General features: G+C 46.1%; 1 protein-coding gene across 9 annotated transcripts in view; it reads left to right on the forward strand.

Annotated features, from left to right (window-relative positions):
• The window catches only part of PPIP5K2 (diphosphoinositol pentakisphosphate kinase 2), a 106,583-nt gene that overhangs the window by 64,735 nt on the left and 24,356 nt on the right, over window positions 1–17,492 (forward strand). For all 9 annotated transcript variants that reach the window (XM_084627834.1, XM_084627837.1, XM_084627838.1 and 6 more), the window contains exons 20-21: window positions 7,092–7,219; window positions 7,416–7,530. In XM_084627834.1, coding sequence (XP_084483960.1) covers window positions 7,092–7,219; window positions 7,416–7,530 — 243 coding nt within the window. The remainder of the gene's footprint in view (window positions 1–7,091; window positions 7,220–7,415; window positions 7,531–17,492) is intronic.

Raw genomic sequence — 17,492 nt, forward strand, 5'->3', positions numbered from 1 at the left:
TGTACAAATAACTGGATAGACAACAAGTCATTCTTCTTCGAGAGATGTCCCTGTGGGTGCTCCACTCCAGGTGTTGGTGCATCCCTGCACCTTCACTCAGAGATTTTTACAGCAGTACTCGTACCGGTCGCATATGCGCAGAGCCTGCCCCCTGGCTCTCAGTGTATCTTAATAGTACGCGTGCATGTCCGATCTCCTCAGTTCCTTCTCTACTGTCCCCGGCCTGAGATGGAGCTCAGCAGAGTCGTCAAAGACTTTCTCTCCCTTTGTTACAATTACCTTTCTGGTTAGTTTGTTACGAGTAGTACTTAGTTACCATTTTTCTATCCTTTTCTCTCTCAAAATAAATAAATATATATTTTTTTCTTCATTCCTGTCAGTGGCTGCCACTTCCGACATGCCTCACTCCCCAGGCTTTAAGTGCTGCTCTACGTGCAATGATGCCATCCCTCTGTCAGATGGCCATTCAAAATGCATAAAATGTTTGGGGGAGTCCCACATCCCTCCAAAATGTGCCCACTGCAGCAAGCTTAAATCTAGGACATGGAAGGACAGGGAGCTGCGGCTAAAACTGCTCCTCCTTCAAAAATCCTTAGGGTCAGCTTCAGACCCAGGTGCCGACTCCGGCTCCGCAGCACACCACAGCCCCCCTGTCTCAAAGGAGGACAAAAAAACTTCAAAAGAATGGCACCTTCTCTCACCTGCAAAGGGAACTTCTCGGGAGAAGACTTCCCCAGGCAGGTCTACAGCCTCCCTCCCGGCACTTCTCCGGCTGAGCACTTTTGATGCGCTGGGCTCCTCCGGCGTTGCACGAAACCCGCCCGCCTGCGTCCGCGAAGCTCCAGTGCCAGGGCTTCAGGCTTCCAGTTGCCTGTCTTTCACAGCAGATTCCTCTTGCACAGCCCTCACCTCACAGAGGAGCTCCGGGACTGCAGTTTACACAGTCAAGGGACCTGCTGGTGTCACCTATCCTGCAGTCACCCTTACTCAATGCCTACTTCTCTCCAAATGCTCAGTCAGGGTCCGGACAGCCTTCCTCCAGTGATGAGGAAGCTGGACTACAGGAAGAATTTTCACCATATCAAATCTCCCATCCTCAGACCCCAATCAATAGAGGTCATAGAAAAATTACTTCATCCTACTCTCTGGATCCTGTCCCGTGTTGTGTAAACCCCTGGATGGCACCACCTGTGCCCTTCCCACCACAGTGGCAATATTGGGCCACATAGGCATCTTATCCTCAAGACCACACTCCCTATGCCACCTCAACCAGGCGTGACACCTGTCCGGCCCACCAGCTGATGAACCTGCCACTGACGTAAGGCACCAGGCAGCACTGTCACAACTGCAGGATCCGGCATGACGTGCCTCAAACCCAGTAGATCTAGTTGTTACGCCTGATGAAGCCTTACTTCCTCCTCCCCCCACATCTTTGGATGATTTCTCAAAATTTCAAGACTTTTTCAAAAGAGTTGCCAGTGAGTTAAGAATTAACTTGGAGGAGGTTCCTGAACAGCAGCATGAGTTAACGGACATCCTGCAGCCCTCTTCTTCTTCTAGGATTGCATTACTGATCAATGCAGCCCTTTTGGAACCTGCTAAGGCCATCTGTCAGACTCCTGCTGCAAGCCTACCTACCTGTAAACGAGCGGACCACAAGTACTTCATCCCTTCCATGGGCTCTGAATTCCTTTTCACTCATCCAGTGCCAAACTCGCTGATGATAGATGCAGTCAACCAAAAGACCAAACGCCCGTTTCCCTGCTTCACCCCATCTGACAAGGCCAGTATGCGATTAGATCTGCTCGGAAGTAAAGTATACACATCTTCCATGTTACAATTTCGTATTGCTAATTATACTGCTGTTCTGGCAAAATATGACCACAAAAATTACAACAAATTCATGGACTTTATTGATGACATTCCGGAAGGAAAGAAACAACAATTCATGGCTCTAGTTTCCGAGGGACAAATCATCTCACATACCGCTCTTCAAGTGGCCCTTGATGCAGCCAACACTGCAGCAAGATCCACTGCTACAGCAGTGGTCATGTGCCGAGGTTCATTCCTTTCCTCGAGAGGTACAGAATACCATTGAAGATCTTCCCTTCGACCGTGACAAACTCTTTCATTGAATGAAGTACGTCGTTCAGGCAAAGACTCAAGGGCAACTTTCCGGTCTCTAGGAATTCAAACTCCTACGACCAGAAGGCGACAATATAGATATCAACCTTATCAGCGTCCACGCTACCCTGCATATACCCAGCAATTCCATAGAGCACATGAGCAGCAACGCCAGATACCAGCGTCACCGTCTCAATTCCTCAGCAGTGTTTCAACCCCCTCCGACTAATAAGCAGATTTGAAGCCTTGTTTGAGGGTTTAGAAAACAGCGTTCTCACTTCAATGCTTACACCGCATGTCCCTATTTTTGGACACTGCCTACGACCATTCTCCCATCAATGGCAGAACATTACCACCAACAAGTGGGTTATATTGGTCGTCACAATTGGCTATTCGATTCCTTTCCTGTCCTTGCCTCCTACCCACTCACACTCCCTGTCCTCCTTCAGGGACCCCTCTCACGAGCAACTGCTCCTCCAAGAAGTACATCTTCTTCTATTGGGAGCAGTGGAACTTGTGCCCAAATGGCACAGAGGAAAGGGGTTTTACTCCAATTATTTCTTAACAGAAAAGAAAACCAGGGGATGACGACCTATCCTCGACCTCAGGCGGCTCAACAAATGTATCAAAAAGCAAAAGTTCAAAATGGTTACCCTCACCACCATAATCCCAGCACTGGAGCAGGGTGATTGGTTTTCAGCCCTCGACCTACAGGATGCCTATTTTCATGTGACCGTACATCCGGCCCACAGACGTTTCCTTCGTTTTACCCTCAGCTCAACACATTTTCAATACAGGGTGCTACCCCTGGGCCTATCCACTCCCCGCATTTTTTCACAAGCTCCTAGCTGTAGTCTCTGCCTACCGCAGGAAACAAGGGGTCATAATATTTCCTTACCTCAACGATTTGTCTCCTCAAAGTCTCAACACATGACAAACGGCTTCGATTCACGCAGCTCACCGTTGATTGTTTCCTATCCCTCGGCCTACAAATAAAAACAAATCCACATTATCTCTTACCCAGCATCTGGAGTTCATAGGAGCACACCTCGATTTCCAGATGGAAATAGCATCTCTCCCGCCCGATCGCTTCAACACCATAAAACTATTGGCAGCGAAACTTCGCAACAGTCCTCAGGTCACCACTTGAGACTGTCTACAACTACTAGGTCACATGGCCTCGTGCTCTTTCGTGGTCCAAAACGCACGACTATACATGAGGTGCTTCCAAGTTTGGTTTGCCACAGTTTACAGACCAAATGTGCACTCTCTAAACAAGCCTCTATCCATACCTTTCAGAGTCAAAGACTCTCTCCTATGGTGGACAGTTCCCTCCAACCTTTGCTCTGGAGTCCCCTTTCTCTAGGATGCTCCATCCCTCATGACTACCGATGCATCCCTCACAGGGTGGGGTGCACTCATGTCCCACCACACAGCCCAGGGGCTATGGTCTTCAACCAAAACCTCCCTGCACATATATGTCCTAGAACTTCGAGCCATACACAACGCCTTCTGTCACTTCCTCTCATTAATCCAGAAGCAACATGTATGGATAATGACAGACAACATCACCTGCATGTTCTGTGTAAACAGGCAGGGAGGGGCTCGCTCTCACTCGCTTGGCACAGAAGCCATGAAGCTCTGGAATTGGTGCCTTGCGAACAACATTCGGATATGAGCCGCCTATCTTCCCAGAGTTGTGAATACCACAGCGGACAAATTAAGCAGACGCTTTCCCTGGGATCACGAATGGGAGATAAACGAGACGATCATCCACAACATATTCCACATATGGGGCTACCCAACTATAGACCTTTTCGCAGCTGCGAAAAACATGAAATGTCCCGAATTTCCCTCCAGAGAGGGACTGGGCAAACATTCCCTGGGAGATGCGTTCATAATCCCATGGCACCAGGACTTGCTATATGCTTTTCCTCTGATACGTGTTCTCCACAGAGTTCTAATAAAGATACAGACAGACTGTGCCATGGTCTGATTGCCCCGTCGTGGCCTGGACAACCGTGGTTTCCATTCCTCACCAGAATATCAATCCGCCCACCAATCTCGTAGCCCCTCACTCTGAACCTCCTATCATAGCAACACTGTCGATTTCTTCACCCCAACGTGTCCATGCTTCACCTTAAAGCTTGGTTCCTATATGGTTCTCCCAAAACGAACTAGCATGCTCTGAGCAGGTTCAAAGAGTGCTCCTACATAGCAGAACACAATCTACTCGCATCACTTGTCTCCGAAAGTGGAAGCGATTCAAACAATGGTGCTCAACTAATGGTGCTCTTCCTACTTCTGCACCTCTTCCACTTATACTTGACTACCTATTAGACCTCAAGCAATCGGGCCTTTTTCAGCTCCATCGAAGTCCACTTAGCTGCTATTACAACTTTTCATAATAAGATTGATGATACCTCTGTTTTTGCTCATCCAATCACCAAGTGTTTTCTCAAAGGACTCCAATCCCTATACCCAGACATTAAACCTCCTACTCCTCCGTGGGACCTTCACTTAGTTTTATCCTGCTTAACTCAACATCCATTCGAGCACCTAGCCACTTGCTCCCTCTTACACCTCTCTATGAAAACAGCATTCTTAGTGGCAATCACCTCGCCAGACGGGCAGGAGAAATAGCAGTTCTCATGGTAGACCCACCGTATACACTATTTTTTAAGGACAAGGTTACCCTCTGATTACGTCCCAAATTCCTTTCAAAGGTGCATTCCTCATTCCACATCAATGAGCCGATACACCTACCAACTTTCTTTCCCAAACCACATGCAAACTCTTTTGACTCCACCATGCATATGTTAGATGTACAAAGGCCTTTGTCTTTCTATTTGGATAGAACTTTAGGAACTTTTCTAGACTTTGTCTCCATTGCGGAGCATTCCAAAGGGACACCTATTTCTACCCAGAGACTTTCAAACTGGATTTCTGACTGTATCTGACTGCTATCAGATAAAGAAAGTGACGCCTTCAGCCGGCATCAGAACTCACTCCACTAGAACTGTGGCTAGCTCCGTGGCTTTTCTACGCAAAGTTCCCCTGGCTGACATCTGTAAATCGGCCACTTGGTCTTCTGAACACACATTTGTTAAGCACTACGCCCTTACTCAAGGACGTCTCTCTGATACACGATTAGGCAGAGCTGTATTATCTACTGCATTCCTACCAAATCCAAAGTCCCTACCTCCTTGAGATACACTGCTTTTCAGTCACCTGAAGTGGAGGACTCACATGGACATTTCTCTCGAAGAGGAGGTTACTCCCCCCTGGTGTAGTAACTGATGCTCTTCGAGATGAGTGTCCTGTGGGTGCTCCACTACCCCCCCTACTCCCCTCTTCTTCAGAGTTGGGGTAGCCTCCGTTGTAGAGAAGGAGCTGAGGAGACTGGTCGCGCACGCGTACTATTAAGGTACACTCAGAGTGGGGGGGCAGGCTCTGCGTGTATGCGACCGCCACAAGTACCGCTGTAAAAATCTCCAAGCGAAGGTGCAGGGACGCACCAACACCTTGAGTGGAGCACCCACAAGGACACTCAGCTCAAACATCAGTTACTGCACAGGATGAGTAACCTCCTCCTTTGCTCATTCAGCAACCTGATTTGCTTGTGTTGGTTCTTTGGGTTAATGCTGAAAATGAATACCCGGTTTAGTAAGGCTATTTATAGTCTGTATAGCAATATTTGACACAGATAAGATGTTCTTAAATTCAGAATATATTTACCAATAGAATTTGTGTCTGTTTTATGAAAAAAATTATTTAAGAATTGAATTACTCACTGAAATAGATGGTGCCTAGAGAGGGATGCAAGTGGATTGGTTTTATTTAATTGATGGTAACAACTGGAACTGAGGCAGATTACCATTACTATTCAATATATTTTTACATGAAGAAAATTCAGTGGAAATTAAACTACATGTCAGGCTTTGCATTTAGTGGGTTTAAAGGTGATCTACAAATAGAAGAGAGGACTCCATTTACTTTTGTAGTATGCTGAGTACTCAACATGGCAAAGGTGGGAGGGAAGTCCTGCATAGTATGGACTTCAAATTGTTTGTCTTTTAGGTCACCCGAAGTCCAGAATCAGTTAGGCTGGGTATAACACAGTTACACTCAGTATGCTGGTTGTGTTACTGATTACAAAATATCACTTCTGGGCGTAGGAAGGGAATTAGAGTACCACTGGACCTGTCCTAATGACAGTGTGGGGAGGGAGAGAGAGAAAGACAGGCTCATCAGGTAAATGCCATATTATAGGGATTTGCAAAGGTTTTTTTTTAAATAGGTTATTTGGAGCAATGAGGAAACAGTACATATAAAATAAGAATACTCCCTTAAAAAAAAATTGACAAACCAACATAACATACAAAGAAAAAAGGCCTTTACCTTGCTTTCCACAGTAACCAGAAGTTCTGCTATGGTGTTGGGGAACATCACCAGCCATGTAAGATTGTCTATTTCATTGAGCAGGAGACTCTTGAAAGAGAGTTTTAAAGTGAATATTCTAAGTGCCCAAAATTACCACCAAGAGTATCATTCTGATGTTAATGGAGATTTCTTACTGTTGTTTTCAGATTATATTTGACTGCCTTCAGAAGTGAAAAGGGAAGTACATTTCTTGCAACTGTTGGAGGTCAAATGAAAAAATAGAATGCCTCCTTATTTCAGTTAGGCCACAAAAGAGAACCTTCTTTCAAAAATCAGATTCATCCTGGTATGAAGGAGCTTGGTACTTTTCTGCTGCCACCAAAGGAAACATTTTTTCCATTCATACTTCGTACATTTCCAGTGCAATTTCTTTGTCCATGTTCAGACACTTAAAATCCATGTTTTTCAGCCACAGGAAGTGGCAGATAGCTAGCTACTGTTTTTCAGTTATGAGTCTTGAATTCAAAATTCACTTCAGTGTTCTTTATAGTTTTGTGTCAAAAACTTAATTTCTTTCTGTCCAGGAATATGGTATTTCCAAGGCTGAGAAACTAGAGATTGCCAAAGGCTACTGCACACCTCTAGTTAGGAAAATTCGTTCTGACCTTCAGAGGACTCAGGATGACGACACTGTAAACAAGCTTCACCCTCTGTAAGTTCAGTATTTTTCAATACATGTATGCTGCCAATTGTCTTCAGTACTTAAACGTTCCCGCAACCTCGATAGAGAACCACGTACTTATAAAGCTATGCTTACTTCAAACGATTTATAGTAAGATGGTAGTAAGTTTTCTAATATGGGCATATTTTAATGTCTTTCTTTTTTCCCCCTATATTTTTGATTTCAGATACTCCAGAGGTGTTATGTCTCCTGAACGTCATGTTCGTACTCGGTTATATTTCACAAGTGAGAGTCATGTCCACTCCTTATTATCAACTCTTCGTTATGGTGCCTTATGTGACGTAAGTTGGTCATTTTCCTGTTAGAGCAAACGCTGCTGCTGGTATTTTCTGAAGAACCTATGGGACCAAATTCCACTAACCTTAAATGGGAGTTGAGTGCCTAACTTCCTTAGGCTACCTTGAAAATCACAATCTATTTTATTAAACATATTGATTTTGTAATATGTTTGGCAATATGACTTGTGTACATAACACTAATCTTTGCCATATAGATTTTTTTCTTAGCAGAAAACAAGATGGAAAACGTTTAGCATTACCTTGGTTTTTTTATGGAAGTTAGTAAATATTAGTGTATTTGCTAACATTTGAGCTCTAAATTCCTCATGCTCAGAAAAGACCATACTTATATTCCGATCAAGCAGTAATGCAAAATACTTTTTAAGAATTTCTTGTAAGTAGGTTGAAATTCTTCTCTGAGAAGCTGAGCAGTACTGTCCATCTCCAAAATTGTTTACAATTGGTCCTTAAAACTAACTTGGTGGTGTCTAATATGCAACACATGAATATATTTCACTTAGCTTAAACACCCTACACCTGGTAGCTGCCTCATCAGAAATCAAGCAGGACACTTTCCAAAGTTCTGTCCCTGGAACTTAAGAAGAATAATTTCTCCTCCCAGGTTATTGGTAAGATAGGCAGAAAAATTAATGTTTTACACTTAGTGTCAAATTCTCACATCTGCACCACAAATCATAAAACTAATGTACACTTTTTATTTGAAAGAGTAACATGGTCTTTGTCATATCTGGCAATAGCATCTTATTTATGCAGCATCATAGCAGTGTTTAGAATTTTACAAGCAGTTAAATATTTTTCTTGTGGACACAAATCCTGAAGAGCATAAAACCTAACTCAAAAGGATGTGGTACCAAGAGAATGATTGCTGAGTAAGAATTGGATCCTGCACTAATATGAGTCTGGGCGATGGTAAAATAGAGGTAGAGAAGAGAGATTAGGGGGAAACACAAATTCTTATTCTTTGAGAAGATGCAGCCATATATTCTACGTAGGTGTGTGCACGCCCAATGCACCAGAGCAGGATAACTTTGCCTACCAGTACTTGTAGATGGGCAGTGCTCGTGTCTCGTAACTATAGCCCCGGCTATATCAGGTGGCGCTGCCCCAACCCCCCTCAGTTCTTTCCTACCGCCCATGGCTGGAGTTTGCAGCTCTGTGTGGCTCCTAACCTCACAACCTCTCTATTTCTGAGTGACTTTTTCTAGTTGGAAATAGTTAACTAGTACCCTTAGTATAGTGTTAGTTAGCTTTAGTTTAAACATTTCACTGGTGATGCCTTCACCATGGTTTAAATACTGTCATGTGGAGGAATGATCACTGTACACGGTGCTTGCTGTGCTTAGGCAAAGCCCATGCCAAGGAGTGGTGGTGAGAGATCTTCGTCTAAATCAGCACTTGCTTGAACAGGCCACGTGGCCTGCTTCAGCACCAAGACTTACGTTGGATTGGATGTCACCCTTGGGTTCTGAGAGTGCTGCTACTTTGCGTTCTGGAGCTGGCACCTTTCCAAAGAGACACAGGAGTCACTCCTCCTCAACTGCACTGAAGAAAAGACCACACGTAAGACCATCAAGGTTACTCCAAATCGTGTGGAGACTCATCTGTCCCTTTCAGAAAGAATGCAGATTGGCATGATGTGAATGTTGGTACATGGGATGGATCAGGTCCCGTCAACCACTTTCTAGTACTGCACAAGGAAGTGAGAGACCCCTTACTGTCGACCCCAGTTCGGACATGGGGCGTTTGTTGAGTCTGGTACCAACGAGGGCAGTGCCAGCACTGGCTGTTTCTGTGTCAGCAGCGTATCCAGCAACAACGGATCTCCTCTGCCTTTTTGTCTCAACCTCTCCGTTGGCCCAGGACTTTGCCATTGCTGTGTCATTTATAGGCTCCTTGGCTAGGCGAGCTGCTGAACCTGGGGTTCTGTCAGCACCGCACCCTGGTGTTTCCCTTCCATAGTCAGTGGAAGCAGGAACCAATGCCAGGCTCAGCACAAGGGACGTCCTTAGCATAGAGAACGTCTTCAGCACCCCTGCTGTTGGCTCAGCCAATGTTACTGTGGCAGCACTCGCCGCCCTCCACTTTGCCACAGTCACGTTGGTGCCGCTGCCAACTTCGGGGTTGACACCACTTCTGGTGCCAGAAACAACAAAGGTGTACTCAGTGCCAGCGACAGCATTTCCACCGTTGCCGCCAGTTCCCTCTTCGTTCTGGTGTATGGACGAGTCAGTTACTCAGACCTTTCTCCCCTGGAGCCTGGTACTCCTTTACTTCTAGGTTGGGATCATCCTCCTCCCATTTTCCATCGCCTGATCCACACTGGCGGCCATTCATGGAACACTGTGGGTACCGAGATTGGCACTCATCTTGTGGGGAGGACTATGGATTTTTTACTTCAAGGGCTCCTGTGCCTTTGATCAGATATTTTTGGTAATGATGCCCATTTAGCCCATTCATTCCTTGTGTCCTGCACCGAGACTACATGGGGCTGTGCAGACAAACAACTCTCAATTCCTTCTCAACTAACTGCCTTTGGCCCGAGACAGATTCTGCAACTTTTGCCTCTTCTCTGTTCAGCATTTGGATAGATAGTTAGTTACTTCTCTTGTTCTTTCCCTTAAAATTGTTTTTAAAATCTTTTTATTCTTCGTTTAGAACTTCGTCTTCTTTCGGGTTATCTTTTATTTTGTAATTTTTTCCTTGGGAATGCTGAGTTCCCTGGGATTCAAGATGGGTGTCTCATGCCACGAGGCTATTCTAATCAGTGATGGCCATCCCCAGTGCCTTGGCTGTTTGGGTGATACCCATATGCCTAGTAAGTGCAAGATCTGCACATCCTTCAAAAGTAGATCCTGAAAAAAATAGGGAAATCAAGATTGAACTTCTAACGATAGAGCAAGCCTTACATTCAGCTTCAGAGCCAAGGGCAGAGGACCTCCCCCCCGCCCCCCGTACATAGATCTCCCAGTACCAATAGTGCCCCGTCCATGCCAAGACTTCAGTCAACAGAGACCACTAGAAAGATAGGAGGTACTGCAACATCAAGTACTTCTACAGTAGCAAAGTCCTCATCTGCCTCTAAATAGGAGGAGGTAGGGAGTAAATCTCCAAGAGAATCTCAGTCACCAAAGCACGAGAGAGCTACAGAGACCTCAGGTCCCAAGGGGAGTTCCATGCAGGCTTAGAGTGATGCTGGTACTGCAAAGGCAAAGAAGAAAACTCAGTCTAAGACAGACTTGGTATCGAGTTTGGGTACCTGGATCCGAACTGGCAGAGACGTAGGTGGAAAGAGTTATAAGCCTGTCCTAGAACAACACTCAGTACCAATATCAAGGAAGTCAACTGTACCAAAGACTGCCAAATCTCATATGGTACCAAGGGAATTGGGACTGACACAGTCCCAGGCCAGGCTCTCAGTGCCAATTACATTGATACAGAAACCATACTTCAGGCTTTCTCCCAGACCAGTCTCTACTATCAGTAATTCAAGAGTTCAGGTACCTAAGGACTCTGCTCTTCAGAGCCAGAGTCTCCCCTATTAATGAGTGCTGGGGTTTGTCAGTGTCAACAGCTGCTCAGTCACCACCCCCTGTATCACATAGGAACCATGCTTGCCCTCGTTGTCTTTGCAAGCTGAACAACTTCCCACCATACTCTGGAGTATGTGGAATAGGATGCTTCAGATTCTCAGATCTCTGTGCAGTGTTCCCCTGTCTATTCTAGAACTCATCACTATCCCTCCTGCCCTGATGTTTTGCAAGAGGATAGACCTCAAATGAACACCCTCCTGGCAGAAACACAGATGCCTCAACCTATGCCTTTTGGCGCCCCTCAGTGGCCTTTCTGGGATCCGTGGATGTTCTGTCACCAGAAATTTGTGATGAGGTCTTCACACCACCAGAGGGAACAGAGAAGGACCCATTCTCCTTAACCCCCTTTACAACCAACCATGCCAGACGAAGAGACCTTTGAGGAACAAGGGCAGACAGGGAGGTAACACCTCTTATGAATGTTTCCTCTTCATCACCAGATGAAGCTGTCATGCCTCCACCACCTTCTGTGGAAGATGACTTCAGACCATTTCAGGAACTGATGACACAAGTTGCTGACATGCTTTAGATTCCCTTAGAGCAGCAGTTCTCAACCGAGCAGGTTTCAGGGGGTTCGCCAATTAGTCGGCACTAAATTTGCTGGGGCCTAGGGCAGAAAGCCAAAGCCAGAGCTCTGCCGTGGCGGGTCTGAAGCCTGAGCAGCTTAGCTTCATGGAGCCCCCTGTGGCGTGGGGCCATGAGCAATTGCCCTGGTTGCTACTCCCTAACTCTGACCCTGGCTTTTATATTTAGAAAAACAGTTGTTCCACATGTGGGCTCTGGAGTTTTTAAGCATATTGGCTGGGCCTCAGAAAGAAAAATATTGAGAACCCCTGCCTTAGAGGAGATTCAGGAGTCCCACCATAAGCTCCTAGACATCTTACACACCTTGTCATTGATGAGAATTGCCATTCAAGTGAATGAAGCTCTTATGGAGCCCTCTAAGACTGTTTGGCAAACCCTAGCTACAACACTGCCTACCTCCAACAGAGTTGATAAAAACTATTATGTTCCTGATGGAGAATCAGAGTTTCTGTTCTCTCACCCAGCTCTGAACTCCCAAGTAGTAGATGCGTTAATGAACGAGGTAGGCAACATAGCTCAAGTCCAGCCCATACAGCAAGGACCATAAGAGGCTCAAACTTTCCGGCTGCAAGTCCCATCAGCTATAACTACATTTTCTCAACCGTCCATGACCTCCAAGTGACAATTTTGATGATTTGGTCAAGAGTCTGAACCGTTCCCAGTTGAAGTGGCTTTCCAGCTGCAACATCCTACCCCCTCCCTCCTTTCGGATGCCACCTCTCCCTTTTTCAGGATGCATGCGAGCATATAACATCGGACAAATGGGTTTTGGAATCCATAACTTCTGGTTGCGCTATCCATTTCAAGATTATCCCTCCTATCCATCCCTGTCCCTCTTTAGGGATCCTTCTGGTGGTCAAGTACTAGAACAAGAAGTGACCTCACTTCTAAATTTAGGAGCAATAGAACCCATTCCTATGCAACATGGAGGAAGTGGATTTCATTCAGATATTCCCCCAAAAAAGGGAGTGTGGAGACCAGTTTTGGACCACAGGTCTCTAAACAGATATTTAAAACAACAAAAATTCAGGATGGTGACCCTGGCAGAATAATTTGGTCATTCGAATTAGGAGATTTGTAGGTCAAGAATCGCGAACTAGACACATGTTTTCATGATGCTGTTTGCCTATTACATAGGAGGTTTCTTCATTGCCAGATCAACAATGAACAATCAACACAAGGTGCTTCCTTTTGGACTATCTTTAGCACAAAGGATGTTCTCAAAGATGCTGGCAGTAGTTGTTGCCAACCTTTGTCATTTGGGCATAATCATTTTCCTGTATTTAAACGGTTGGCTGAAAAAGAACAGATCCTATTGGGAAGTGCTGGAGTTAGTAAAGATCACATGTTCTCGGTTTTATAGCCTAGGCCTTCAAATCAATATCAAAAAGTCCATTTTGACTCCACTATAGTGTCTAGATTTTGTAGGGGCTTTCTGGATGCATTGACAGGCAGAGCATACCTAGCAACTAGCAGATTTCTTGCACTAGTGAATCTTATCTCAAGAATTCAGGGCAGCGCTCAACTTACAGTAAGAGATTGCCTTCAGCTGCTGTGATGCATATACACACATTTCTATGTAGTGCAGCATGCCAGGTTACATATCCAAGGTTTACATGGATGTGCAAACCCCACAAACATAATCTAGGCAGGTTACTGTGTGTTCCCCAATAAATTCTACATTCACTTAACTGGTGGAAGAACCTGAGCAAGACCTGAGAGCAGGCAAAAATGTTTGCCTATGCGTTCTACCTCTAATCAGATTGAAGTCAGTAAAGATAATGACAGACAACGTGATGTGAGCGTATTATATTGAGTGCCAGTTGAGTCTTTGGGTTAAGTTTAGAGGCGAGAGCAACAAGGCTGATGTCATGGTGAGCGTCTGCTATGGACCAGGAGGATGAAGTAGACAAGACTTTCTTCAAACAACTAACAGAAGTTTCCAGATCACAGGCCCTGGTTCTCATGCGGGACTTCAGTCACTCTGACATCTGCTGGGAGAACAATACAGCAGTGCACAGACAATCCAGGAAGTTTTTTGAGAGTGTTGAGGACCACTTCCTAGTGCAAGTGCTGGAGGAATCAACTAGGGGCCATGCTCCTCTTGACCTGCTGCTCACAAACAGGGAAGAATTGGTTGGGGAGGTAGAAGTGGGTGGCAGCATGGGCAGCAGTGACCATGAGGTGGTCGAGTTCAGGATCCTGACAAAAGAAGGGAAGGAGAGCAGCAGAATATGGACCCTGGACTTCAGAAAAGCAGACACTGACTCCCTCAGGGACCTGATGGGCAGGATCCCCTGGGAGGCTAATAAGAGGGGGAAAGGAGTCCAGGAGAGCTGGCTGTATTTTAAAGAAGCCTTATTGAGGGTGCACGAACAAACCATCCCGATGTGCAGAAAGAATAGCAAATATGGCAGGCGACCAGCTTGGCTTAACAGAGAAATCTTCAGTGATCTTAAACACAAAAAAGAAGTTTACAGGAAGGGAAAACTTTGACAGATGACTAGGGAGGAGTATAAAGATATTGCTCGAGCATGCAGGGGTGTAATCAGGAACACCAAAGCACAATTGGAATTGCAGCTAGCAAGGGATATGAAGGGTAACAGGAAGGGTTTCTACAGGTATGTGAGCAACAAGAAGAAGAAAGTGTGGGACCCTTACTGAAAGAGGAAGGCAACCTAGTGACAGATGTAGAAAAAGCTGAAGTATTGAATGCTTTTTTTTGCTTTGGTCTTCACAGGCAGCACTGGGGAGAAGGTGAGCAGCCCTCAGTGGTGAAAGAACAGGTTAAGGACTGTTTAGTAAAGCAGGACATGCACAAGTCCATGGGTCCAGACTAATGCATCCGAGGGTGATGAGAGAGTTGGTTGATGTGATTGGGGGAGGTCCCGGACAATTAGAAAAAGGCAAATATAGTGCCCATCTTTAAAAAAGGGAAGAAGGAGAATCCAGGGAACCTACAGACTGATCAGCCTCACCTCAGTCCTTGGAAAAATCATGGAGCAGGTCCTCAAGGAATCCATTTTGAAGCAGTTAGAGGAGAGGAAGGTGATCAGGAGCAGCCAACATGGATTCACCAAGGGCAAGTCATGCCTGACCAACCTGGTTGCCTTCTATGATGAAATAACTGGCTCTTGGATATGGGGAAAGCAGTGGACATGATATATCTTGACTTTACCAAAGCTTTTAATACAGTCTCCCACAGTATTCTTGCCAGCAAGTTTAAAAAGTATGGACTGGATGAATGGACTATAAGGTGGATAGAAAGCTGGCTAGGTCATTGGGCTCAACATGTAATGATCAAGGGCTCGATGTCTAGTTGGCAGCCGATATCAAGCAGAATGTCCCAAGGGTCCATCCTAAGGCTGGTTTTGTTCAACATCTTCCTTAATTATCTGGATGCTGGGATGGATTGCACCCTCAGCAAGTTCGCAGATGACACTAAACTAAGGTGAGAGATAGGTAGGCTGGAGGGTAGGGATAGGGTCCAGAGTGACCTAAACAAATTGAAGGATTGGGCCCAAAGAAATCTGATGAGGTTCAACAAGGACAAGTGCAGAGCCCTGCACTTAGGACGGAAGAATCCCATGCACCGCTACAGGCTGGGGATCCACTGGCTAAGTGGCAGTTCTGCAGAAAAGGACCTGGGGATTACAGTGGGCGAGAAGCTGAATATGAGTCAACAATGTGCCCTTGTTGCCAACAAAACTAACAGCATACTGGGCTGCATTAGTAAGGGACAGAGCTAGCAGACCAAGGGACGTGATTATTCCCCTCTATTTGGCACTGGTGAGGCCACGTCTGGAGTATTGTGTCCAGTTTGGCGCCCCCCCCCCACTACAGAAAGGAGGGAACTAGGCTTATTTAATCTGCAGAAGAGAAGAGTGAAGGGGGATTTGATAGCAGCATTCAGCAACCTGAAGTGAGGTTCCAAAGACGATGGAGCTAGGCTGTTCAAAGTGGCAGATAACAAACAAGGAGCAGTGGTCTTAAATTGCAGTGGGGGAGGTCTATGTTGGATATTAGGAAACACTATTTAACTAGGAGGGTGGTGAAGTACTGGAATGGGTTACCTGTGGGCAGGTGGAATCTCCATCCTCAGAGGTTTTTAAGGCCTGGCTTGACAAAGCCCTGGCTGGGATGATTTAGTTGGGACTGGTCCTGCTTTGAGCAGAGGGTTGAATTAGATGACCTCCTGAGGCCTCTTCCAACTTTAATCTTCTATGATTCTGTATCAAGTGTCAGAGAGGAACATGTTCCCCATCTGTCTTTGCTGAAGCAATAAAACTCTGTAATTGGTGCATAATGAACCACATAGTCATCTCGGCTTCTTACTACCTAGTTATTCAAAACACCATGGCAGACATTTCTTTCTAAATTATGAATGAGAACTGAACTGCAGAGTCCTTCACATGATATTCTCAGCTTGGTGGTTCTCATAGGTCAGTGGTAGGCAACCAGAGCAATCTGATTGTGGGTCGTGAGACATTTTGCTGACATTAACCATCCACAGGCACGGCCCCCCACAGCTCCTGTTGGCCGGGAATGGCGAACCATTGCCACTGAGAGCTGCGGGGGGTGGGGTTCTCTATTCACTCACCTCTCTACAGCAAGATTCCTGCAAGGTCTGTCAAATAGCTCCCCACAAATCAGAGACCCTACTCGTAGCTGGGACCAGAACCTGTTCTCAGTGGCTTTATGAAGTGTCTGTTTGAACCACTAGCTAGGTGTTCATTATTAGATTTATCTTTGAAGACAGCCTTTCTGGTAGCGATCACTTTTGCCTGAATGGTGGGAGAATTGATTTATAGTATTTTTCTGAAGAGGCAGTGTTATGGGCCTATTTAAGATTCTTACCTCAAATGTCCTCAGAATTCCCCATTAATCAAAGCATTCATCTTCTGGCTTTCTTCCCAAAACTACTTCGGACTAGTCAAGAAGCCTCTAGATGTGAGACGGGCATTTGCATTCTACCTAGACAGGACTAAACCATTTAGAAAATCTCTTAGACTATTTGTATCCGTTGCGGACAGAAACTAAAATGGTAATTTTGAAACAGTGGTTGTCTATGTGAATCTCGGGTTGTATTAAGACTTGTTTCGACAGAGCTCATGTCCAACCCCCTTCAGGAGTGATAACACATTCTACAAGAGCATTATCTACATCCGGGGTCTCAAACTCAATTTACTTTAGGGCCAGTGCCCGTCCTCAAATCCTCCCAGCGGGCCAATAATGTCACTCATGCTGCCCAAAACTCCTCCTCCCACCTGCCTAGGGCTCTGGGACAGAGTTTGGGTTGGGGAGGTGGTCTGGGGTAGGGAATTGCAGTGCAGGCTCTGGGAGGGAATCTGGGTGCAGAAGGGGTGAGAGGTTGGGCTCTGGGAGGGAGTTTGGGTGAGGGAGGGGGTCTGGGATGGAGTTTGGGTGCTGGGGGCAGGCTCTGGGCTGGGGCAGAGAGTGGGGGTGCAGGAGGAGGGGGGTGGGGTTGCAGCCTCTGGGAGGGGGAGGGAGTTCAGGCTCTGGGAGAGAATTTGGAGGTGGGAGAGGGTGTGAGAGAAGGGGTGTAGGCTCTGTGAGGGAGTTTGGGGGGTGTGGGGAGGGGGTGCAGGCTCTGTGAGGGAGTTTGAGGGCAGGAAGGGGGTGAGGGTGCAGGCTCTGGGAGGGGGTCAGGGTGTGTGGTGCTTACCTGGAGCTCCAAGGCAGGGTGGGCCAGGTGGCCTCTGAGCGCTGCTGCCCCAGCCCCTGCAGCTTTCCATTGGCTGCAGGGGC

The sequence above is a fragment of the Lepidochelys olivacea genome (assembly GCF_965140295.1).
Source record: "Lepidochelys olivacea isolate rLepOli2 genome assembly, chromosome: 5".
Classification (NCBI taxonomy): Eukaryota; Metazoa; Chordata; order Testudines; family Cheloniidae; genus Lepidochelys; species Lepidochelys olivacea.